A 26,040-nucleotide genomic window follows, 5' to 3' on the forward strand; every position below is an offset into this window, starting at 1 on the left:
TCACAGCCATACACAGACCCACAACTACACACACACACACAGAGAAACCCACAACCACATTCACACAGACCCACAACTACACACAAACCCACCATCACACTCACAGTCACATACAGTTACACAGACCCATAGCTACACAACCACATACAGGCCTTCAATTTCATTGTAAATGATTTTATTTATTTAACAAAATGTAGAAAAAAATACAAAAGTACAAAACCATCCCCTGGAGTATGTGAGTGTTGGGATGGGGGGAATAAATAAATGGGAGGAGTCATGTTGGTCCATAAATAAGGTTTGGAGCACATAAGTTCAGTCTCAGAGCTCAGGCTGGCCTGGATCATCAACAAAGGTCCCCGTAGGCCACACACCGGAGGTCTTGGGTCAGCAGTCGGAAGAGGTTCAGCATGACTGAAGCCTCCAGGCATCCCTGAGATTCCTGATGAGAGTTAGACACAGAGTTAGCATTAGGGTCCTCTGTGGAATTCTGAGTCTCCCTGGCTCCAAGCCTTAGGGAGAGACAGAGCCTCTGCCTGCCCAGACTCTGAGGTCCTTTTGACACCTCCCCTCTAACCTAGCATGCCATGGAAGCTCAGCTATGAAGTCCGGTCCCCTTCATAACTCACCATTTTCCTGGACTCACTGAGCCTATGTAGCCAGTGCTTCAAGCGGCCGGGGAGCTTGTAACCTCTAGAGGGCAGGGGAGTAACCTGTGTGGAAAGAGGGCAGACTTAATAAAAGGGAGGGGGACCCAGGCATTTGATGGTTTGGGGAGCTGGGGGAAGGAATCCAGGCATTCCAGCCTCTCAGCCTCACTGAAAGGGAGCAAGGCATCGGGGAGACGGGGAAAGGCTATATGCCCATTCGTTCTGGAGGTGCTCTGCACATCCTCCGGTACTTACGCAGCTTTGGATCTCCTGGTTGATGTGGCTGAGGGTTTGTAGGGGTTGAGCCAGAACCCTCTCCAGGTCGGGGTTATCCATGGCTTTCAAGACCTCCAGAGTCAAGTACAGTTCAGCCTTTAAGACTCTGGGACGATCTGATAGCTGTAAGGGGATAGATGAGAGTGATGTGAAGGAGAGGTAGGTGAAGGGGACAGACAGGGTAAAGAAGATAAAGGAGGGATGAGGAGAGGACATTTGGGAAGGGAAACTGGGGAGAAGAGATGGGAAGGGAGACCTGGGGGGTACAGATAATGGAGAAAGGTGATGATGGACTGACAGGTGAGGGTGGAGTGAAGTTTCCCCTTACCGGTAATTGTCGAAGGTCCCAGTTCCTGTGGAAGAATTTGGAGCTGCATTTCCTCTCTGTCTGAAGCATGGACTCCTCCTTTGGGAGTTGAAAGGGAAGAAGTTAGAGGTTTTGTGACCCTTCTAGGTCCTGGAGTTCCACATAGCATCAGGAATTTTTGAGTAGAATGGAGGTTAGAAACACAGAAAGAAGTGGAGCTGAAGAAGAAAGGATTATGGTTAGACCTAAGTGGGAGTACATGTTAGACCACAGTAAAAGAGATCAAGGTTAGACCACAAGGAAGGGGCAGGGGGTGTTGCAGAGGTGGGAAGGAGGGGGGCTAGAAAGCAGCATTAGAGAGGATACAAGGACCTCTCCCAGCCCTCCAGAAACTCACATAGGTATCCTTGGCCACCTTGAAGGCTTCCATCTCCCGAGGTGAAAGAGACTTGAATTGGCTGATTTGACAGCTCCTCTGGGTCGGAAGGTGGGTAGGAGTCGGTATCAGGGGCTTCGAAATCACCCCTGACATCAGGACAGAAAACAGCATCACGAGATTGTTGGGAGCAGTCATGGCTCTGCAGAGTTAGCTCCACGGATGAATATGGAGACGGCCTCATCCCTGTAGTTTTAAAGAGCCAAGCTGGAGAATCCCAATGATGAAGGAAAAACGGAATCAGAAACCCCTCTGTAGCTCCCAGGTGAAAAGGGAAGGGCCAGGTGTCAACAGGTGACTACAGGTTACTACAGGTACTAGGAAAGGGAAACTGAAAGCCCAATGAGACAGCACTGAGGGAAACTCGCTGCTCAGTGGCAGTCATTCCCCAGAGGCAATTCCATCCTAGGCATTCCTCACTCTGACTTGGGTTACTCTTTCACCTTTTCGTAACCTCTTCCCATCTTTTCTCCCCCATCTCTGTCCTCTGCCCATATCCCCGCTTTTTCTTCCCTTGTCTCCCACTTCCCTTCTCTTTCTCCCTTGGATCTCTCTATCCTGACCTCCCTTCTCACTCGTCTCATCTCTCTCCTTTTTTCTCTCTGTCTTACCTCTCCTCCAGTCTCATCTCTCCCTCCCAGCTTCCTCCTCCTCTCCTTTCTTACCCTGTCCAATGTCTCTTAATTTCCTCCAAATCTTTTCCCTGCCCCCATTTGTCAATTTTCCTGTCTCTTTCCTCTTTCCTCAACACCTATCTCTTTCCCTCTCTTCCAATTTTATTCTCCCCCATCTCTTTCTCCATCCCTCTCTTCCCAGTCTTCCTTGTACTGTTTTCCTCTTCTGCCCTCTCTTCTGTCCCAACCTCTCTCTCCATCCCGTCTTCTCTTCCATCTTTCTCTTCCTTTTTCCTGTCTCTATCCATCTCTTCTCTTTTTCTCTGTCCTTTCCCCTTCATCTCTTTCTCCTCTCTCCTCCTCATCTTTCTCCTTGATTCCATCTCTACTTCCTCTGACCCTTTCTCTCTCCCTCTTCTCCTCTACTTATTCATCCTCTTCCCTTTTCTTTCTCCCTCCCCCAAGTTTTTTTCCATTTCCCTGCCCATCATTTTCCTAATCCTTCTTCATCTTTGCTCCCTCCATCCTATCTCCCATTTTGTCTTTTCTCCCCTTCCTCTCCTTCCATCCTCCTTACCTCTTTCTTCATTTCTCTCTTCCACCACTCTGGTACAGACCCTTATCATCTATGCCTGGACTATTGCAATAGCCTGCTGGTAGGTCTGCCTGCTTCAAGTCTCTCTGCTCCAATTCACCCTTCTTTTAGCCTCCAAAGTGATTTTCTTATGAAACATAAGTCCAATCACATCAATCCTCTACTCAATAAACTCCAATGGCTCCCTGTTATCTCCAGAACCAAATATAAAATCCCGTTTGGCATTAAAAGCCCTTCACAATCTAGCCGGCCCCTGTCTTTCCAGTCCTCTTCTACCTTACTCCCTAATATATACTCTTTAATCCAGTGATTCTGGCCTCCTGGCCTTTCCTCAAATAAGACACTTCATGCCTCAACTGCCCGTCAATTCTGCCCTTTCTTCTCTCTCCTCCTATGTCTCTTCCCTCCTTCCTCTTCCTCTCCCCACTACCCCCCAAGTCTCACATTTACCTCTTCTCCCACCTCCCATCTTTTCTCCCCTCCCCATCTCTCTTTCTCCTTTCACCATGTTTCCCCTCCCAACTCCATTTCTCTCCCTCTACTCCAACTCTTCTCTCTCCTTTTCTGTCTTTCTCCCATTATCTCTTTTCCCCTTCCCCCTCTTCTCCTCTCTTTTTTCTTTTCTCCTCCTTCCCTTCTCTTCCCTCATCTGTTCCCCCTTCTTCCAGTCCTTTCGCAAGTACAAAAGAAAGAGCTACATACCTGGGAGTCAAGAGATCTAAGATCTTTTCCCTGCTCTTCCCATGACTCTTTAGTCAAGTACCTTCCCCTCTGTGAGTCTGTGTGACCCAGAGCAAATCATTTAATTTCTCTGGGCTTCAGTTTCCTTATCCATAGAATAGAGATAATAATACTTGTAATACTTTCTTCACAGGGCTTTTGGGAGAATCAAATCAGATAGTGTATATAAAGTATTTTGCAGTCCACAAATATATAAATGTTAGTTATTACTATTGGTGGCCTTTGTTTCAGGGAGAAGCTTGAAGTTATTAAAATAATATTGTAATTTCCCAAAGCGATCTTTCCTGTTTTCTTCTTCCTGTACAATTCTGGACCCAGCTCCATTTGCAATGTGTGCACAGAATATATACACTACTAGACAAGTTCTATACATTGCATGTCCAATTACATATCATAGTCTGAACAGTTGCCACTCTGCAAAGTTTCTTTGGAGTGATTATGGATCTCATCTAGAAGGCTGAAATAACCTGTCGCTTGAAGCAATGGAAACATCATTTCCAAGCAAGAGTGTCCCCAGTACACCATCTATTGGGAACCGAAACTGGATCTCTCCCATTACTTGATGTTAATGATCAGAGGGTCATTGAATAAGGATTCTTATGTGATCTTGATGAGTGAATGGGAGCCATCTTGTCTCTCTCCAGAGAGCCTGCAAGAACATTTTGCTCTACTAAATGTAATGCTTCTTCTATGCGTATGTATATGTATACATGCATACATATTTACATGTAGATTTTCACTAAATAATAAGTGGGATCTTGTATTTCCTACACATCTCACTCAACTGTGGACTGTGAAAGATATGGTTGATCCCTTTCGATTGCCCACTGTTTCCCTCTACTGCTCTCATCAAGAATTCCTAAGATGTGTGTGTGTGTGTGTGTGTGTGTGTGTGTGTGTGGGCAGAGGATTCTCATAAAATATTTATATATATAGGAAAGTTGGCCTGCCTATGAGTTGGTAGTGACCTATGTTCTCTTTTGGTCATGTTTTACTTGAAATGCTATGTTCTGAGATGTTTGGCTGAGACTTTTTTTTTAATCTCCCCCTTGGTTTCACATACCTTGGGAAGCATCCTCTCAACGTCCTCACAGTTAGGTTGCCTCTAGCCCAGGCTTCTTTGTTTTCTTCTGTGCTATTTCCATTTCCTCTCTTGGCACATCTGGGACTCTACTGTTAGAGGCCATATATGGCTCCTCCACTGTCCTTGATAATGAAAGATGTAACCCATGCCCACACAGTGCCTTTGGGTATGATTATTTGAGGATGGAGAAAGACAGAACGTTGCTAACCAACAACATGCCCTTCGTTGAGTGTGGGGAAACAGAAATTCAGTGGGTGTGGTATACTGCCTTGGTGAATTGGAACTCCAAGACAAGAAGCTGGAGATTGGAAGAGGGAAGGGAGATTCTGTTGCTGTTGCCTAAAATTGATTTTATCTCTTGTCTTCTTTGATCTCAAGAGAGATTAGAGATGTGGGGGACAGAGCAGTTGTAGGAACTTGCTATGATCAGGACTGGCCTGGAAGAGCTAGGACCACCAGATTGGATAATGACAGTAGCTGGGACAATCAGGATCAGTGCTGAGACTAGCATGCAGAGGTTAGCTTGGTCCAGAAAGCCAACTATAGAGGAGCCAGTGTCCCAAGGTAGAAGTCAACTGGTGGCTAGAAACTTCAGCTTTTGAAAATCCCTTTGTTTGGAAAGGAGGTAGGGACATCCATCTACCTCCTTCTCTTTTCACATCTTCCATTGATCATAGTTTTGACTGTTGACTGTGAGGTGGGGTCTCAGACATACAACTACCCTCCCCAACATTCCCCACACATACACACTTGATTTTTCCTATGAACTGCAGGGTCAGGATGTAAGTGTTTTGAAAGTGTCCCTCTGACATCTCACAAGAACAGCAGAAAGGCAAGGAAAAGGAAGTTTGGGGATATGTTTGGGGTTGGAATACTCCAAGGAAACACACTGAACCGCTGTTCCTAGATTTTTGTTATGTTACATAAATAATGTGGTCATAGTCTGATGATGCTCTGTGCCTTGTGAATTGAGAGGGAAGAAAGAGGTTGTTTCTCTGGGAAAGGAAAGTCCAGTTGAAGATTTGGGGGCTCTGAGCTATGTACAGACCAATGATTTCATATTTTAATTTTCTTGAGTAATATTTTGTAATCCTCTAATCTAAATTCAGAACCTGTCCAGAATAGATTTTCTTTTGGTCATGTTTTCTTTTGGCTTTCTTGCCCAATTGTTTAGAGCCAGGCTGCTTGGTGGTGTGAGGGAACCTTGTGGGCATGGTGCCAGAGAGACCCTGATGAGACCACTTGGTTGGTCACTCGAGTGTAGCACCATCTGGTGGACAATTCAAACATTATGCTCCCTCAGAATAATGAACCAAGTGATCCTGATTTCCTGTAAGTTGGCATAGACTTCTTACATGACTCTCACATGGAATATCTACCAAGTGTCACACAGAATCTGCAGGTGTCACATACAAATATTTACACGTTTTTCTCAACTCTAACCTTTATGTTATCTTCCTTCCAATTTCATCTTTAAATGCCCTCAGGATGAATTTGTTTAGTTACCAATTTGTCTCTCTAAATTTGTTTTTCCTTCCTCTACTTTTCACTGCTTCCTGAGGTGATACTGCTCAAAGTCTTCCATAACGTTTTTACAGTTAATATTCTAAAACTGGTTCTGCCCTTGGCTGCCATATCTCTCCCACTTGGCAAACAGATCAAACACTTGCTGATTCAAGCAGTTTATAGGCTCTTTTGGTCTTATTATGGCATTTTATTTACACAGGCTAAAGTTCTCTAAGAAATTGTTACAATCTGGGTCAATGTCCATTCCTCCATCCATTTCCCATTTTGGAATATCAATAACTCTTTAAAATGGACCAGGTTGAAGTTGCTTTGATTGCCCATCATATTTTTCCCAATTTTTAAATAATTTTAGATTTCTATTTATAACCTGTGCCCCAACAGCCCCCCACCCCCAAATTGTAGGTTCACATGAAATGGTTCTAATCCCAAGGACTGACTCCAAAGAAAGTCAGTTTTTTTTTTAATCTTTCCCATCCCCACCTAGAGTTAATCCAGAAAAAACTCTAAAATAAATCATGGCTCATGACTCATTTTCCCTAAATGTGGGTATAGAAAACACACGTAAGATGCTAAAGACTTACAGGAGCAAATGAACCAGTACAGAAAGAGAAAGCCCATCACCTCCTCCTGGAAAGGAGCTGAAGTTGGTGTTGCTTTCAGGGCTACCATCTGTCATTCCAGTGAGCACTTCTTACCTATTGAACCCTACACAATCTCCTTAAGATGTATACTACTACCCTGTAGCATAGACACCCTCCCCAGTAAGTGAATATACTATGGGTACTTCTGAAAAAGCAATCTCCTTTCCTTGGGACCAACACTTCTCTGGCCTACCACCCCCCCACCCCCCCACCCCCGCACTTGCAGGTTTAAGATTCGATCTCCTATTGGTGGGGGGCAGAAAAGGAGGTGACTACTATATTACATTCACAGGGCTACCTATGGGTTTGCTCTTCTAAAACTATAGCTCACAAACCCCCGCCAATGAGGCTACTTTTAATAGACAGTTCCCAACAGACACATGGTCAAAGGATACTAATAAATAGTTCATATAAAACCAAATAAGAAAATGCCTCAAATCCTTAATAACGAAAGAAAGACATATCAAGGTTTTACCTCAGATTGCTGTTAAAGATGACAAAAAATCAGTTTTGGATAGGTTCCAGAAAACCAATGCATTGTTGGTGGAGTTGTGAATTAGTACAACCATTTTGAAAAGCAATTTGGATTTATGCAAATAAAGTGGCTAAAAAGTCCATACTCTTTGACCCAGAGATTCCATTATTAGACATATACCCCAAGGAGATCATTGATATAAAGAAAGTTGCCATATACACCAAAATATTACAGTACTTTTTGTAGTAGCAAAGAATTGGAAACAAAATAAATGACCATTGATTGCTGTTGTGAATTGTTTCAATCATGTCTGACTCTTCATGACCCCATTTTGGGGTTTTTCTTGACAGAGATACTAGAGTGGTTTGCTATTTCCTTCTCCAGATCATTTTATAGATGAGGAACTAAGGCAAACAGGGTTAAGCGACTTGCCCAGGGTCACACAGCTAGTAAGTGTCTAAGGCTAGATTTGAACTTGTGAAGATGAGTCTTCATGATTCTAAGCCCTATTTACTTCACCACTAAACTGTCTCCTGCCCATTGATTGGGGAATGGCTAAATAAGTTGTGGTACATGAATGTAATGGACTATTACTATCCTGTAAGAAACAACAAATATAATAAATACAGAACAGTGTGAGAATACTTAAATGGACTGAGGCAAATAGAAGCAAGTGGAACCAAGGTAAAAATACACACCATGACAATAAATTCGAGTGGTTCCCTGTTACCTCCTGGATCAATTATAAAAGGCTTTGTTTGAAGCCTTTCATAACCTGGCTTCCGCTTCCCTTTCTAGACTTATTACATGCCTCCCTTCTACCTGCTTGACTTTCCACGGATACTGACCTCCGTCCTGTTCCTTCCACCACACATTCCATCTCTCCACTCCAGGCATTTTCACTGACCATCGTCCTCCATGCCTGGAATCATCTCCCTCTTCATCCTCTGCCTCTTGGCTTGGTTGGCTTCCCTCAAATGGCAGCTAAAAATCTCACTTTCTTCAACAAGTCTTTCCTGGCTCCTCTTAAAGTCAGTGTTTTGGATAGAGCACCTACCCTGGAGTCAGGAGGACCTGAGTTCAAATCCAGCCTCAGACACATCACACTCACTACCTATGTGACTCTGGGCAAGTCACTTAACCCCAATTGCCTCACAAAAAAAACAAACAAACAAAAACAAAAAAAAAACCAGTGCCTTTCCTCTGTTAATTATCTCCAATTCATCCAATTTATTTGCACCTAGTCCTTTGTATATTGTCTCCCTAGGTAGACTGTGAGCTCCTGGAGGGCAGGGACTGTCTTTTGTCTTTCTTTGTAACCTCCAGAGCTGAGCACACTGCCTGACACTGGTAGATACTTACTTAGCATTGGTTGGCTTGGCTACACAAAGTAAATAAAGAACAGCCACAATCATAAATGAATGGTCCAACTTTACAAAGAACAAGCCTGGCCCTAAATCAATCAATCAATCAAGTTGAGTGTGGGAAGTCCAAGAGTGTGGAACAATAGTCAGATTTTTTAAATATATCAGTCACTTTTGATGATTTTTTTCTTCATCCTCTTAAAAAAATAATTAAGCTATGGCTCTCTGGGAGGGAAAAGATGAAAGATACATGGGAAAAATTGAAGTGATATTAAAATAAAAGATAATAATATAATTTTTTTCCAAAAAGAATCATTGGATATCCTGAACAGTATTGGAAAGAAAAATGGTCAGAAGAAGAAGAAGAAAAACAAAAGGGGTCTTTCCCAATTAATAACTGACTAAAAGATATGAACAGGCAGTTCTCAAAGGAAAGAATCCAAGTTATCAACAGCTATATGGAAAAAAAAAAGTATCCAAATTACTAACAGGTAAAGCACTAGGTAGTAAAAACATTTATTAAGTGATTACTAGGTGTCAGGCATAGTGCTAAATATAAGCAAAATAAAAGAAAGCCCCTGCCCTCAAGAAGCTTATGTTCTAAAGAGGGAAGACAACTTGGGGAAGGGAGCTGAAAGTTGGGGGGAAGGGAGGAGGCACCCACACTAGAGCAAGATCCAGAAAAATCCATGGGAGTCATGGGCTAGGATCCAAGTAAGGAATCTGTGGCTCCTGGCCATATGTGGCCTAGGTCCTTGGGTGTGGCCTTTTGACTGAGTCCAAGTTTTGCAGAACAAATCCTTTTATTAAAGGGATTTGTTCTGGGAAGCTAGAACTAGATTTAAAATGAGCTTGGGTGGCATGGGTGTTTCCTCAAAAGGAGATTCAGGGATGAATTCATCCAACAGAGGTGACTGTTTCTTGCCTTTTGTGTCCCTAGGGCTCAATGCTTGGCATGTAGTAGGTACTTAATAAATGCTTATTGGCTAATGGTGAGAGGTTTCTGGAGTAACAAAGGCCACTGCAGTGGAGGAGAAGAGAAATCCAGAAGGATTCCTGGGAGTCAGGGGCGAAACCAGATTCAGAGCTGGTTATGGTGTTTCCTTCTGTGAGGGTAGTGCCTGTGCAAAAAGTCATGGCTTGATGGTGGGGGAGGGAGAAAATCAACCCCTGTCCCCATCCCTGCCTATGTCCCCGTCCTTTCCTTCAGCAGAAGTGAAGGTGCTGTGATTCACAAAGCTGCTGGTTGTCTCCAGCTTCTCTCTGGAGCTGCTCAGCTCTCATCCAGGGCTGGTAGGTTTGTCGTTCCAGGGACACCAAGGTCATGACTGATTTTCAGCTAGCTGATGCCAAGTTCTCCTTCCAATTCAATCAGAGAAACTTCACACTTCCTAAAGAGATAATACGGTCCAGACACTTTCACTCTGTTGATGCCTTGTTACCTTCTTACTGTGACATATAAAATTTCAAGAGACAAAGCTTCTGGGTAATTAATCATTTTACTATTTATTTACTATATTTATTTACTATGATTGCCAGAAGATAATTATTTAAAAGGGGTCAGGGGCATTCTAGAATGCCAAAGACCCCTCATGGAAACTACTCAACACTTTTATGCCCTTAGAAGAGTGGGTGTTCCTGAGGGTGTCAATCAACTCTGATTGGTTAACAATTAATGAGGAGAATGAATATTCTAATGAAGGTGGGCTTATGCTAATGAGGGAGTGGGGGAACTTGAGAATATCTCTAGGTATTGGACAGAAGGATTTATCTCTTATTCAGACTACCCTGCCTGGGGCCATCTAGACATAAGAGGGTCCACCTGACTAAAACACAATGGGCTGGATTTCTTGGGCCTAGAATCTCTTTGTAAATTTTTGGACAAGGTCAGAGTTCTCCCCCACAATTTGTTATTTGATAATCATTTCTCTCATTGCCCCTGTTTTCTGTCCCTCCCCCCTTACTTTCTACAATAGCTACGATTGTCCAGGTTGGATTAGAGGAAGAACCAAATTTGCGTGTAACTAACTCAGGGACTTTGTTCTCCAAGTGAGACGATATGCATGAATTCCACGGACTGTCTTCTTTCTCTAGCGAGGAGGCTGAATCAAGAAATCTCTCTCTGGAAGGTCCAGTGCTCAAATAGCCCAACTTGAGAACTCTTCAACTTGGAGCTACGCATAAGGTAACTCTCCAAGTTGGTACCGCACAATCTCCTCTCTATAGTCAGGCTGGATTCTAAGATCGTGCTAGGGGTCTTCTACAGAGGAGGTTCGGGCTCAGGAACAATCTTCTTCCCAGTTTCCTTTGCTGAACCTCCATCTAGGCGATGCCCACTAAGCCGATGTGTTCTGCTCCGACAACTAGTAAGTGTCAAGTGGTCTGAGGCCAGATTTGAGCCCCGGTCCTTCTGACTTCTGGAGTGGTGCTCTATCCAGTGTGCCACTTAGCTGCCCCAATATAATTCCATCTTCTACAGGAAGCCTTTCCCTATCCTCCTTAATTCTATTGCCTTCACTCTGCTGATTGTTTCCAATTTATCCCGTATGTAGCTTGTTTTTCTCTATATATAGTAGTTCGCATACTGTCTCTCTCGTCACACTGTGAGCAGAAACTTTTATCTTTTTCTAAGTATATAATAGGATCTTAATGTTTATTGACTGACTGACTAGGAGAATGAGTCCAAAATTATCTGGCATATAGCTTGTGCTTTTTTGGGCAGCTAGATGACACAATGGATAGGGTGCTGGTCCTGGAGTCAGGAAGACCCAACTTCCTGAGTTCAAATCTTCCCTCAGACATTTACTAGCTGTGTGACCCTGGGCAAGTCACTTCACCCTATTTGCCTCAATTTCTTCATCTGTAAGATGAGCTGGAGAAGGAAATGGTAAACCACTCCAGTATCTTTGCCAAGAAAACCCCAAATGGGGTCACGAAGAGCTGGACATGATTGAAAAACAAAGTGCCTTTTCACTCATTCTTTCATTTAAAACCCCTCCCCATCCGGAGGAAGGTACACAAGGAAAAAGAATGAGAGAATCCTGAAGATCTAGGAGAATGGGAGCCTGGCTGATCATTAGGATTTCTCTGAGTCATTCAGTGGTCTGCAAATAATAGCCCAAGCCCTGCAGTCTCATCAGATTAACTAGGGGATTTTTCAGACTGACTAGGGACTTCCTTGATCTCCCCTCCTCTTACATACTACTATACAGACAGCTAATTCAAGAATGATTTGTTTCTTGTCCAATAAAACGTAGTCAGTTTCGAATTTTTGGAATGTTATTTGTCTTTTTTTAAAAATCTGAACTTGACGAACACCAAATAAAATGAGCATCTCCATATCCAAAGCAGAAGAGAATAAGATTTCAAACAAAAACACAAATCTCTTTCACATACAATTTGCTTTTCTTGTTAAGTATAGAAAAAGTTCAATGGCTAACTTTCAAAGCTGTCCCATTTTCCATAGTTCCTTCTGACCTTCATTTTCTTCTCTTTTATATATTTAAAAAAAATACTTCAATAACTTTCTTTTCTTTCTATTCTTTTCCTTCATTTTGACAATTCTATTGCTGATCACCTTCCTTGATCCACCTATCCCATTCTATTGAAAAAGAAAAAGGAAATCTTTGTAAATATATACATATATGTATATATGTGTATATATACATATGTGTATGTGTGTATACACATATATGTGTATACATGTATATATGTATGTATGTATGTACAAGCAAAACAAAGTCCCAAGATGACCGCGTAAGTCTCCTTTTGCACCCAGAGTCCATGGTCTCTCTCTCAGGAGGCATTCTTCAGCATTGCTGCTTTAGAATCATGGCTAGTCTCCACGTTGATCAGAGATCACAAATCTGCCAAAGTTCTTTTTCAATACACTGTTGATGTTATTGTGTAAACTACTTAGCTCATTGTGTATCAGTTCATACAGGTCTTTCCAGGTTTCTCTGACTGTTTCCTTTGTCATTCCTCACAGCCTGATAGGGTTTCATCACATTCATACCATACCATACCACATACCGTAACTTGTTCAGCCATTTCTCAAGCAATGAAAACCAGTTTAGTTTCTAGTTCTTTGTCACTTCTGGTATAAATATTTTTGTATATGCGTCCTTTTCCTCTTTGTGATATAGGCCTAGTAGGGGTATCATTGAGTTTAAAGGCTATTCGCTGGTTATTGACTTTGGCAAGGGCCATAATTCCAAGTTGTTTTGCCAAATTACCGGGCCAATTCACAGCAAGGCCACAAGCATTTATGTCCGTGCAAAACTTGGTGATATAAATACAAGCTAAAAAAAAAGAAAAGCCCTTCCCTCAAGGAGCTTCTATTATAATGAGGGAGAGGCAGGGGGATGTTGTAATACCACACACTAATGAAATAAAGGTACCCTGGGGGAGGAGAGTGGGGAGTCAGTTGTAGAAGACTGGAAAATCAGAAGCAAGGTAGAAAGGAATGAAGGTGGGGCTTTCCTTAAAATAGAGGCTGGGGTAAGGTAGGGAGGGGGAATGGGAGAAGGGGGTCAACATAGCGGAAAGATGTTCCAGGGCAAAAAGGCCACAGGGGAAATTGGATATTTTCAGCTCCAATACGTTACATCTATTTTCCTCCAACATTTATCACTTTCCTTTAAAAAAAAAAACCTTTTTTTTGGTGAGGTAATTAGGGTTAAGTGACTTGCCTAGGGTCACACAGCTAGTAAGTGTCAAGTGTCTGAGGCCAAATTTGAACTCAGGTCCTCTTGACTACAAGGCTAGAGCTCTATCCACTGTGCCACGTAGCTGCCCCAACCAAAAAAAAAAAAAAAACCTAAAAAAAATCAATCTGATAGGTGAGACTTTGTCCTCAGAGTTGTAATTTGCTTTTTTTCCCCCTAATTATTAGTGCTCAGGAGGACCTGAGTTCAAAACCAGACTCAGAAACTTACTAGCTGTGTGACCCTGGGCAAGTCACTTCACCCTGTTTGCCTCAGTTTCCTCATCTGTCAAAAGAGCTAGAGAAGGAAATGGCAAACCACAAGAAAGCCCCAAATGGGGTCACAGAGTCAGATACAGCTGAAATGCCTGAGCAACAGCAACAATTATTATGGAAGTTTTTTCATACAACCATTTATAGCTTTCATTCTTCCTTTGAAAATGGCCTATTCACAGGCCTTGACCATTTATTGAGGAAAAGATGTTGTTTGCTGCTCCCCATGACCAGGGGCTCCTAAGTCTTTCCTCCAAGATAGTATTCACTAAGTATAGTTATGAGGTTCTTTACAATCTATATGTCTTTGGACCATTTCATTCTTTAATCCTGAACCATATTTCCCAATATTTTTGCCATTCCCATCTATATTCATGTTTGCTTTGAGAGTCACTGAGGTTCAGTACATATCTTGATTTAATTTGGAGGGTTTTGAATTAATAAATGAATGGAAAAAAATTTATCTATTAAGAACTTACCTCTGTGCCAGGGACCATAGTAAACCCGGAAGAACCAAAGATTAAAAAAGAGACATTTTAAAAAAAGCTTATATTCTAAGAAGGCAAAGACTACATATGTGTGTATAATACATATATACATATACATACATAATCCATATATACATATATATAATACATAATCCATATATACAATACAAATATGCATGCATATATGTGGGTATGTATATATGTATATGTATCTGTGTGTGTATGTGTGTATGAGGTGACCAGGGAAGGGAGTTTTCTTTTGAGAAGGTTTGAAAGGGAATGGGGGACAGCTGGGCTTGTAGGCAGTTGGTAAAACATCATAGGTGGATGGCTGGAGGGGTTATAGAGCTGAAGCTGACTCTAGTGTCTAGGTCAACCAATAGATACAGGGAGCTTAAGTCTGGCAGAAATTAGGCTTAGCCTAATATCATACAACACATCCCACAGTATATTCAAATTGGATCCACAACCTGAATATTAAAGATCACACCATAAAGCAATTAGAAGATGAAGAGATCATTTCCTTTCCCACTTGTGGGTAGGAGATGGGTTCTTACCAAGACAAGCGATAGAATCTTCTACAAGAGAGAAAATATCATTGTTTTTTTCTTTTGTTCTGTTTCTTATTTCAGACATGATTAATGTGGAAATATGTTTCACATGATTGCACATGCATAACCTGTATCAGATTGCTTGTTGTCTTGGAGAGGGAGAAGGAAGGGAGGGAAGGAGGGAAAAATTTGGAATTCAAAATCTTTCAAAAAATGAGTGTTGAAAATTGTCTTTACATGCAATTGGAAAAAATAAAATACTCTTAAAAAAACACATGAGAAAAACAAATGCTTGTTGGCTTTTTAAAAGAGAAGGAAAGTAAGTGATTTTGATTACATGAAATTGAAAAGTTTTTACCCAAATAAAATCAATCAATCTAGAAAAATAAAGGAAGCAATCAATTGGGAGGCAGGGCAAGGGAATCTTTGTAGTCAGTCACCAAATATTTATCAAGCACCTGTTATGTGCCAAGCTCACAGTAATGCAATGCTGAGTTCTGGGAATGCAAAGAGCGAAAATTTTGTTCCTGCCCTCAAGGAGTTCATATTCTAATGGAAGAGATAACTTGTAACCAACCATGTATATTATATACATGGTGTGTGTGTGTGTGTGTGTGTGTGTGTGTGTGTGTGTGTGTGTGTGAGATTTGAACTCAGGTCTTCCTCACTCCAGGCTTGGTGTTCTATCCATGGAACCACTTAGGAGAGTAGGGGATAAGAAAACTGTATAGACAAAAGGGGCCAAGTTGTGAACGACCTTAAATTCCAAACGTAGGCGGGAACCACTGGAGATTCTTGGGAGAGCAAGAGGGGAAAGGGTGATGTGGTCAGACCTGTCAGGATTCTTTAGGAAAATCTCTTTGGAATTGGAGCAGACAATGGCTTTGAGTGGGGAGAGACCCGAGGTAGGGAGGTCAACCAGAAAGCTATTACAATAGCCCAGTCATGAGGTGCAAAAGGCCTGAACTGAGGTGTTGGTTTATGAGTGGAGAGACCCAGAGATTCCAGTGCTGGACATATGCCCCAAGGTGATTATTTACAAAAAGAAAGGCTCTATAGACACCAGAATATTTATAGTAACCCTTTTTTGTGTGTGTGTGTGGTAGCAACTAACTGGAAACAAAGTAGATGCTTATTGAAAAAAAAATAGCTAAATAAATCGTATCAAATGGCTCTGATAAGGATTTTGTATCAGAGATTTATAGCCAACTAACCTAAATATATATGCCCCAAAGCTGATCCAAAATAGTTGTCAAAGGAGAAGAACAAAGAATCTAAAAAAAACAGCAAACTATTAAACTATGAAAGACTGCTTCAAATCACTAATAAGAGAGAAATGCAAATCAAAACCACTCTGAGGTTTCACCTCACTGCCAGCTAACCCTAACTGGAAAAGATGACTAAAATGAGAATAGGCAATAACAGAGAGGCTGTGCAAAGATAGACAGACTGATGCATTGTTGGTGGAGCTGTGAATCAATACAACCATTTTGGAAAGCAATTTGCAGTTATGAAAATAAAGTGGTGCAATAAGGGTCCATACCCTTTATGACTAGGCATATACCCAAGGAAGTCATTAACAAAAAGTAAGATTCCACATACACCAAAATATTTACCCAAGGAAGTCATTAACAAAAAGTAAGATTCCATATACACCAAAATATTTACAGATGTACTTTTTTGCATGGTAACAAAGAATATGAAACAAATAAGATACCCATTGATAGGGAAATGACTAAACAAATTGTGGTACATAAATATAACGGAATATTACTGTGGTCTAAGAAATAATAAGCATGATAAATACGGAGAAGTATGGGAAGACTTACATGAACTGATGCAAAGTAAAGGATTTGAAGGACAACAATATACACAATGACTATGATAATGTACATGGAAAGAACAACATTTAGGAAACAACTGGAAATCAATATTAAGCATTACTTTAAAAAGAAGCTTGACCCTAAAGGATATAAATGAGAAAAGTTACCCCCCACCCCACCCTGCCACTTCATGGTAGGAAATCCAGAGATATGGAACATTATATATATTTTCATATTTGCTTAATTATACTGGTTTCCCCTTTTCTTCCTCTTTTCCATTTTTTAAAAAAATCTTTGTTTTAAGGAATGATTCTCTGGGAGGGGATGGTGCAGGTATCCAGGGAGAAATCTAAGCAATTTAAAAACAAAATATGTCAATCAAATCTAGTGTTAAAAAGAGATTGGACAATTATTGCAGGGGCTGAAAGAAAATGGGCACACTAATGCATTATTGGTTGAGCTGTGAATTGTGCCAACTATTCTGAAAAGCATATTAGAATGAGGTCCCCCAAGTAATTTAACTGTGGATGTCCTTTAAACTTATCAATATCACTACTAGGCCTATATCTCAAAGAGATAAAAGAAAAAGTGAAAAGACACACATGTACCCAAATATTTTGAGCAGCTCTATTTGTTATGGCAAAGAACCAGAAACTGAAGGGATGCCCGTCAATTGAGGAATAGCTGAACAAGTTGTAGTATATGATTGTGATGGAATACTATTGTCCTGCAAGAAACAATGAAGGGGAAGGTTTCAGAAAAATCTGGGAAGACTTATATGAGCTGATGCATAGTGAAATGATCAGAACCAGGAGAATGTTGTAATATTGCAACAATGATCAGCTGTGAAAGACTTAATAACTTCGATCAATACAATGATCCATAACTGTTTCAAAGGACTCATGATGAAAAATGCTATCTACCTCCAGAGAGAGAATTAATGAACTCTAAGTACAGATTGAAGCATTTTCTAAACTTTCTTTCTTTTTCTTTCTCTTTCTTTTTAACAACATGACTAATATGGAAATATGTTTTGCCTGACTTCATATGTATAATGACTATCATATTGCTTGCCTTTTCAATGGGGAAAAGTTGAGAGGGAGGGAGAGAATTTGTAACTCAAAATAAAAAATAGGAATGTTAAAAAAATTAATTAATTAAAAGTTTGGGGGGGAAGAAAAAGGTCTCATTCTACCAAAGTTATACAGAAACATGGCATAGGAGAAGACCTGCATAGGAAGGGCAGGCATGGAAGGATTTCAACCTGCATTACTCAAGTCAATGCCCACATCTCTGAGATCACAGACCCATTGAAATATTGGAGAATTACTGCCAAAGATGATGGAATGTGGCAAAGTAGACTTGGATTCCAGGAAGAGCTAGGTTCATGTCTCCCCTCTAATATTTCCTACCTATGTGGCTCAGGATAAGTTAGTTCACTTCTAGGTACCTTAGAACTTATTTGTTATGTCTTAGATGAATTGAGAATGTCAAGTGGAGGGACTTTCTGCATCTGGAACTCCCCACAGGATAATCACACATCAGTCAAGGAAGGGATGGCTTTCTATGGTCTTCTTCCAGCTCAAAGATTCTGGGAGCTTTTCCCTGTCAACCACTCAGCTCCCAAGGCAAGCCTGTGCTTTATAAAGAACATGGGGAATGGTCTGAACACAAACCAACTTGCCAACCCAGCCTGCCTCTAGGACCCATAATAATGGGTCCAAAGCAATCTGGCTTCATCCCCATGGTTCCTGAAGTAACTGCCTCTGTCTTGAGACTACTCAGACCACAACACCTGGTTGTAAAATAACCAGACTACACCAATTGGTCCCAACATTGACAGTTGTCCTTCTCTGATTGACTTCAATCCAATAAACCCAATTGGCATCAAGTACCTGCCCTTGCTAGGTTATTTGAAGCAAGCTGGTTAGTGCTAACATGACTGGGTTGGTATAGCTCCAACCCCAACCCCAGCCCCAACAGATCATTAAGGAGATGGTTATCAACACTTGATAGGAAAGTGGTTATTACAAAGAGCCAGCATGGTTTCATCAAGAGCAAATCATTCCAGTCTAGTTGCATTTCCTTTTTTCAACAAGAAGTCTAGTCTTATAGATGAGGGGAATGCTGTGGAGATAGCTTACCTAGATTTCAGCAAAGCTTTCAACAAATTATCTTATCCTATTCTATTGGAAAAGATGGAAAGATATGGAATAGATGATCATACAACCTGATGGGTTCAGGACTGCTTGGGTGGCCAGACTAAAAGTCATTTTTAGTGGTTCAATGTCAAGGTAGCAAGAGGTCTCCAGGGGAGTCCTCCAGGGATCTGTGCTTGCTCCTGTGCTGTTTAGCATGGTTATCAATAAGTTGGGTGAAGGCATAAGGGGTGAGCTCATCCCTTTTGCAGATGACACAAACCTTTGAGGGATAACACAGCATACAACAGAGTCAGCATCCAAAAGGATCATGGCAGACCAGAGCACTGGACTAAACCTAATAAAATGAAATTCAGTTGGGATAAATGTATTTTGCACTAGAGTAAGAAAAAAAATCAACATCCTAACAATAAAATTAGGAAGTGATGGATAGACAGTGGTTATTCTGAAAAGGATCAGGAGGGCCACAGGCTTAATATGGGTAGCCAAAAAGAGTCAGTGAGCTGCTTGAAGAGGTGTATATTTTATGTGATATTCCTGGTACTTTTCTTTCTGGCGTTCTTTTCAGGAGGTGATGAGTAGATTATGTCTACCTTCATTTTCTGGTTCTAATAGATTTGGGCAGTTTTCATTTTATGATTTCTTGAAATATAGTACCCAGGATTTTTTTTAATCATAGTTTTCAAAGGGTCTGGTTATTCTTATATTATCTCTCCTTGTACTGTTTTCTTGGTCAGTTGTTTTTGATATCAGCTATCTTATTTTTTTTCCATTTTTTAATCTTTTGATTTTATTCTAATATTGTTTGCTGTCTCAGAGTCATTGATTTCTGTTTCGACTCTTTTCAGAAGGTATAGTCCCACTGTACTCTACCTTTATTAGATCTCATCAGTGGAATGTTATGTTCAGGTCTGGGCACCATAGTTTAAGAAGGACCTTAATGATCAGGACAGTGTCCAGGAGGGCAATCAGGATGGTGAAGGACCTTGAGTTGAAATGATGCAAGGATCGATTGAAGGAACTGGGTGTTATACAAGAGGAAAGAAGACTCAAGGTAGCATATGAGAGTTGTCTTTAAACACACACACACACACACACACATACACACACACATAAACATCTAAAGAAAAAAAGTATTGCTATATATACAACAACAAGAAGGATGGCACATGAAACCATGTGTCTCCACTTTTTATATATCATATGCTTGTTATTTTTAAGCTGTATAATAAATTCTATACAATGCTTTGAAAATTGTCCTGTTTATCTTAGCTTTCTGAATTTCCTTCCATTTTCTTCTGTTTAATTTTTTAAGAGTTTTAATGATTCTCTTTTTTTTGGGGGGGAGATAAGTTTTGTTAACTCCACTTCGGGTGCTCTAACCACCTCCCCAATTAGAGAAAAAACACCCATAACCAATAAGCATAGTCAAGGAAAACAAGTTCACATCATTCAGTTCCTTTTCCCCCATTAGATTATAAACTCCTTGAGGGCAGGAACTGTCTTTCTTTTTCTAATTTGTATTCCTAGCACTTAGCACAGTACCTGAAACATAGTGGTGGTGGTAGTGGTTGGTGGTTGTTGTCCTTCATTCTCGAAGAGGACCAAAATGACATCACGATGCTAGAGTCAAGGTACAGTGTGTCTGACTGTGGCTGATCAGACCGGTATGAGCTCGGAATGCTCTGCCACAGGTCAGGCACAAACAGTCCATGTGAACCTTTGGAGTGAAGATGTGTCTAAATTTGTGTATCTCATCTTTATTTTGAGCTACTGCAATTCTGCTTTGCTCATAGAGCACAGCGCCTCCTCTGATGAGGGCACGCCATGCTGGGTGGCCCTCTGCCGATGTCTCCCATGTCACACAATCAATGCCAAAGTTCTTAAGAGAGACCTTGAGAGTGTCCTTGTATTGTTTCTTCTGATCACCATGTGAACACTTGGCCTGTGTGAGTTTTCCATAAAATAGTTGTTGGGTTTTTTTGGTTGTTTGTTTTTTTAGTGAGGCTGTTGGGGTTAAGTGACTTGCCCAGAGTCACACAGCTAGGAAATATTGAGGCCAGATTTGAACTCAGGTCCTCCTGACTCCAGAGCTGGTGCTCTATCCACTGTGCCACCTAGCTGCCCCAAAATAGTCTTTTTGGCAAGTGTACGTTTCGCATTCGAACAACATGACCAGCCCATTGGAGTTGTGCTCTCCAAAGTAGAGTTTGAATGCTTGGCAGTTTAGATCAAGAAAGGACCTTAGTCTCTGGTATCTTATCCTGCCAGGTGATCTTCAGAATCTTCCTAAGACAATTCAAATGGAAGTGATTCCCTTTCCTGGCATGACGCTGGTAGACTGTCCAGATTTCGCAGATATACAACAATGAGGTCAGCACAACAGCTCTATAGACCTTCAGTCTGGTAGTCAATGTAATACCTCTTCTCTCCCACACTTTCCTTTGGAGCCTCCCAAACACTGAGCTAGCTCTGATAATGCATGCCTCAACCTTGTCATCAATGTGTACATCCCTGGAATGTACACTACCAAGGTAAGTGAATTTATCCACAGTATTCAAAACTTCTCCATTTGCTGTAACCAATGGTTCCACATATGGATGGTGTGGTGCTGGCTGATGGAGAACCTGTGTTTTCTTGGTGTTAATTGTTAGGCTAAAATTAGCACAAGCAGCAAAGAATCCATCCATACTTTGCTGCATCTCAGCTTCAGAGGCTGCATTGAGTGCACAATCATCTGTGAACAGAAAATCATGCACCAACTCTCCCTCCACTTTAGTCTTGGCTTGTAGCCTTTTCAAGTTGAAGAATTTACCATCGGTGCAGTGGCTGATCTTGATGCCATGTTCATCGTCATTGAAGGCATTTGACAACATGGCTGAAAACCTGTCACATAGTGAGTATTTAATAAATGTTTTTTGAATTTGAATGTCCAAAAATGCATTCCATTTTTTCTTTCACCTTGAGTCTACCACTACTTAGTCAGGAGGTGGGTGTGACCAAGCTTGATCATGCTTGGTCCCCTGGAGACATGGTTGGTTACTACATTGATCACAGTTCTTCAGTTTACCAAAGTGGTTTGTCTTTACAGTGTTGTCCTTGTAAATATTGTGCTCCTGGTTCCAGTCACTTCACTCTGCATCAGTTTATTCTGCCCAGGACTTTATGCAGTACTGTCTTTCATCATTTCTTATAGCACAATAATGTTCCACTTCATTCACATACCATAATTTATTCATCCATTTTCTAACTGATGGACACCTTAAGTTCTTATTCTTTTTTGCTCCTTCCCCCACCCCTTTTAGTTGTCCCTTCATGATGGGAAAGCTTGTTTTCCTTGGAACTATTCCCTGCCTGATGTTATCCTCTCTCTCAATGTTCCACCCCCCCATCCCAGTTTGTCTCCCTGTTGAGTAAGATGTGTTTCTACAGTAAACTGGTTATGTGTATCCAACTCTCTTTGTATGAGATAAAAGTGAGGTTCACCAGATGCCACCCTCACCCTTTCCTTCATGTTTGTGTATTCTCCATCTTCTACCCCAGTTATAAGAAATGGCAAGCTCCACCCCCTCCTCGCTCCTTTCTAGATATTACTTTTCTTCTTCTTTTTCTTCTCTCCCTTTTAAAATCCTCAGAATAGAACCAATCCACCATCAAGACCTCTGTTTTTCCTATGTAACTCTCTCAAAGCCCTTTGAAGATATTAAAGTTCTGAAGGAACATTTGTTTCTTTTCTCCCATTTAGAATGTTAGCACTACATCATCATACAACTTCTTCCAATTCCTGAAATACATTTAACTTTTTAAGATTTCTTTTGACTTGTGCTTGAATTTCAAAGTTCCTATTCAGCCCTGGTCTTGTTAGAAGAAATGTTTGATAGTTCTGTATTCCATTGAAGTCCATTTTTTTTTTATCCTGTAGGATAATACTCAACTTTGCAGGGTAAATTATTATTTGTTGAAAGTACATTTCTTTTGCCTTTTGGAATGTCGTATTTTAAGATCTCTGGTTTATAGTAGAAACTGCCAGGTCTTGTAGTTCCTTGGAACATGAACTGCTTCTTTCTGGCTGCTTACAATACTTTTTCTTTGACATAGTAACTCTGGATTTTTTATGTGATATTCCTGGGACTTTTCCTTCAAGGATTCCTTTCAGGAGGTGATCAGTACATTATGTCTATCTTCATTCTCTGGTTCTAATAGATTTGGGCAGTTTTCATTTATGATTTCCTGAAATATAGTATCTAGGATTTTTTAAAATTATTAAATCATGGTTTTCAAGGAGTCTGGTGATTCTTATATTACCTTCTTCTAACTGTTTTTTTGGTCAGTTGTTTTCAAAATCAGATATCTTGTATTTTTTTTCCATTTTTCAATCATTTGATTTTGTTCTAATTTTTTTTTTTTTTTTTTTGCTGTCTTGTGGAGTCATTGATTTCTGTTTCTACTCTTTTAGTTTTCAAGTAGTCCATTACTTGGGTCAGGTTTGCCCCTTTCTCTTCTAAACTATTTTTTCTCCTTCCAATTCTTCCATCCAGAACTTTTAAAAAAAAATTTTTTTTACCTACTTCACTTCTTGCAAACATTCATATAATGCTTGTGGAAAATCCTTCCCCCCCACCCTTGCCCCCACCTTGAAGTCTCTGCATATAATTGTTATGGAGTTATTTTCTTCTTCCTTTGGGGAAATCTCTAGATTTGGAATAATTTTAAATCCTAGTTGGCATCTTCTTTGGTTTACTCATCTCTCCAGCTCTAGTTCCTAAAATGTCCAAGGGCCAAGCTCTGGCTCCTATTGGACTTTTGTGTAGAGTGATCAGTTCTCCATGCATTCTTGGTTCCATGGGTTCCTATGATGAACTCTTCCTCCTGGGGTTAGGCTCCCCTGGATCTTTGGGGTTCAGAGCCCTCTCTTGTCTCAGGACCTTCAAACCCTGGGATGTATGGTCTCAACTGTATTTGTGTTGGCCTACCCTACTGCAGCTGGTAGCTATTTCTTTCCAAGGGTTTCCAAAGACCTTCTTGGGAGTTAAATTCTACCTCGAATTTTCTCAGAGTAGCCATCTACTCTTGCTGCTTTCAGACACAGAGCTCTGCAGCTTATAATTGTATCTGGCCCTTATCTCTCATTCAAGAGATTCCAAGCTTGTTTGCCTGCAGTGGCCCCTTTCCTATTGCCTATGACCTGATAGCTGGCTTTTTATGCAATCCTGTTGTAGAACAAGTAATTTCCTGTAGTTTCTCCTTGGATTTTTGGCGTGAATTTCAAATTTTTGCTACAGTAGGTGTTGGGGAGCTAGGTGGTCCACTTCCATTCAGGCAGCCATCTTGGCTGGAAGTCTAATAGCCATCTTGAAGTATATGGACTCTTTGATCCAGTGACCCTGACCTCCAGGCTGCTCCATGAACAAGATACTCCATCTCTTGGCTTTGGGCATTTTCTCTGGCTGGCTGTCCCCCTGCCTGGAATGCCTTCTTTCTCTGATCTCTCTAGATTTCTTTAAGTCCCAACTAAGTCTCTCTCTCTACTCGCCCCCTCTTTCTCGATTTCTCTCTCTCTTTCTCTTTCTCTCTGTCTCTCCTAGAAGTCATCTTACTTCTTTTTCCTTCCCTCTATTAATTGTCTCCTATTTATCCCGTATAGAGCTTGCTTTGTATATATTTGTTTATAGGTTGTCTCCCCCATTAGACTGTAAGCCCCTTAAGGGCAGGGACTGTCTTTTACCTCTTTTTGCATTCCAATGCTTAGCACAATGCCTGGCATGTAGTAGGCACATACCAAATGTTTATTGATTGATTGATGTCAAGGAGGGATTAGACAGATCTGTTTGACCCCAGATGACTGAGCCAAGAGGAATTCGTGGAAGTTAGGAAGGGATCAACTAATGCTACGTATCAGGGAAAGTTTCCTCACATTTGGAGCTGTCCTAAGGAAGAACAGTATGGCTTGGAAGGTCCTGGGCTCCTCCTCCTTACAGGTCTTCAATTTATTCATCAGGTAAATTATAACAGGGATTCTTTTTTTTTTTTTAATGGGTTGGACAAGATGGTGGGTGAGGTGTCTTTGAATTCAAGTTCTGTGATTCTGTAACATGACCTATTGGGGGATGGGTAGGGAGAGATCAGCATACATTTGGAAGTACAAAATGCACATTGGTGAGGGGGAGGCAGACATGGCTGGGGAGAGGAGGAAATGCCTGGTGTAGAACATGACTCCTGAGCTGAGCTCTGAAGGTAGCTAGCTAGGGAGGGGAGGATTCTTTCTTCCTTAGTTACTCCTTTCCTCCCTTGACTGGTCCCAATGCTGTGCATAACTTCTTAATGAGTGCCTTTATTCTGAATGACTACCATGCTATCGGTTCCAATACAATGAGGCAGCCACCAGCCCTTACTTTATTGGTGCCTTCATTGTGTGTGGTTGTGGTTGAGCTATATTGATTGACCTGTTAGATTTATCCCAACTGTTTCTTTCTAGTGTTTGACTCTGAGTGGCAGCTCTCCATGGTAGGGAACTCAGGGTCTCTGACACCTACACTGTACCTATATCTTTGACTCATTACATAGAACAAAAGGATGTCAGAGTCTGAAGGACTTAAGAGACACCACACACACACACACACACACACACACACACACACACACACACATTTTATAGGGCATAGGAAGGATGAGATCACAGTAATTCAGGAACTGATTACAGAATGAAACCTAGACCTCTTGGCTTTCAGTCCTGCACTTCCCCTCCCCCCCCCAATCATTGCACTGAACTGTTTGCGTGGGACCCTCAATGTTCCACAGATTTTTAAGAATGGGATGAGGCCTTGAGCTCTGTAGGATGGGAGTGGGTCTGTAGTGAGTGAATTATAAGACACCATTGTTTATATAAGGTTTATAAAGAACTATAAATTAACAGGGAGAGAACCAGACAGGAAAACCATTAAAAAAATAGCATATGGATCATATTAACAGAATTATATCTCACAGAGGTTCAGCAGTCTATCCTTAACAAAACACCATATTTAGGAAGTATTCTGCAGGAGTCAAGGCCCTTTCACTATCAATAGCCTTATGAGGCCGGCAGGATAATGACATTCATATTTACAAAACAATTTAATGGACAAAACATGTTTCTCACGACAATCTTGTGAGTATTATCTCCATTTTACTGGAGGAAACTGAGACCTGGTTGGGTAAATGATTTGAGGAGAGTTCCACAGTTTGTGGCATCACTAAGTCTCTTGACTCCAGGTTCAATTTACTTTGCACCATACAACAATGACCTCCTGGGTAGGTGTATTGTCCCCATTTTTCAGATTGGGTAAACTGATCAACCG

General features: G+C 41.1%; 1 protein-coding gene across 1 annotated transcript; it reads right to left on the reverse strand.

The window, feature by feature from the left end:
- Positions 1-343: 343 nt before the first annotated feature.
- IFNL3 (interferon lambda 3) lies at positions 344-1,804 on the reverse strand. The gene is made up of 5 exons (XM_027855300.1): positions 1,628-1,804; positions 1,252-1,329; positions 903-1,046; positions 627-710; positions 344-439 (listed from the first exon to the last, which is right to left on the reverse strand). The coding sequence occupies exons 1-5, from the start codon at positions 1,802-1,804 to the stop codon at positions 344-346; spliced, it is 579 nt and encodes a 192-aa protein (XP_027711101.1).
- Positions 1,805-26,040: the final 24,236 nt, after the last annotated feature.

The sequence above is a fragment of the Vombatus ursinus genome, unplaced genomic scaffold (assembly GCF_900497805.2).
Source record: "Vombatus ursinus unplaced genomic scaffold, bare-nosed wombat genome assembly UNPS02010822.1, whole genome shotgun sequence".
Taxonomy (NCBI): Eukaryota; Metazoa; Chordata; class Mammalia; order Diprotodontia; family Vombatidae; genus Vombatus; species Vombatus ursinus.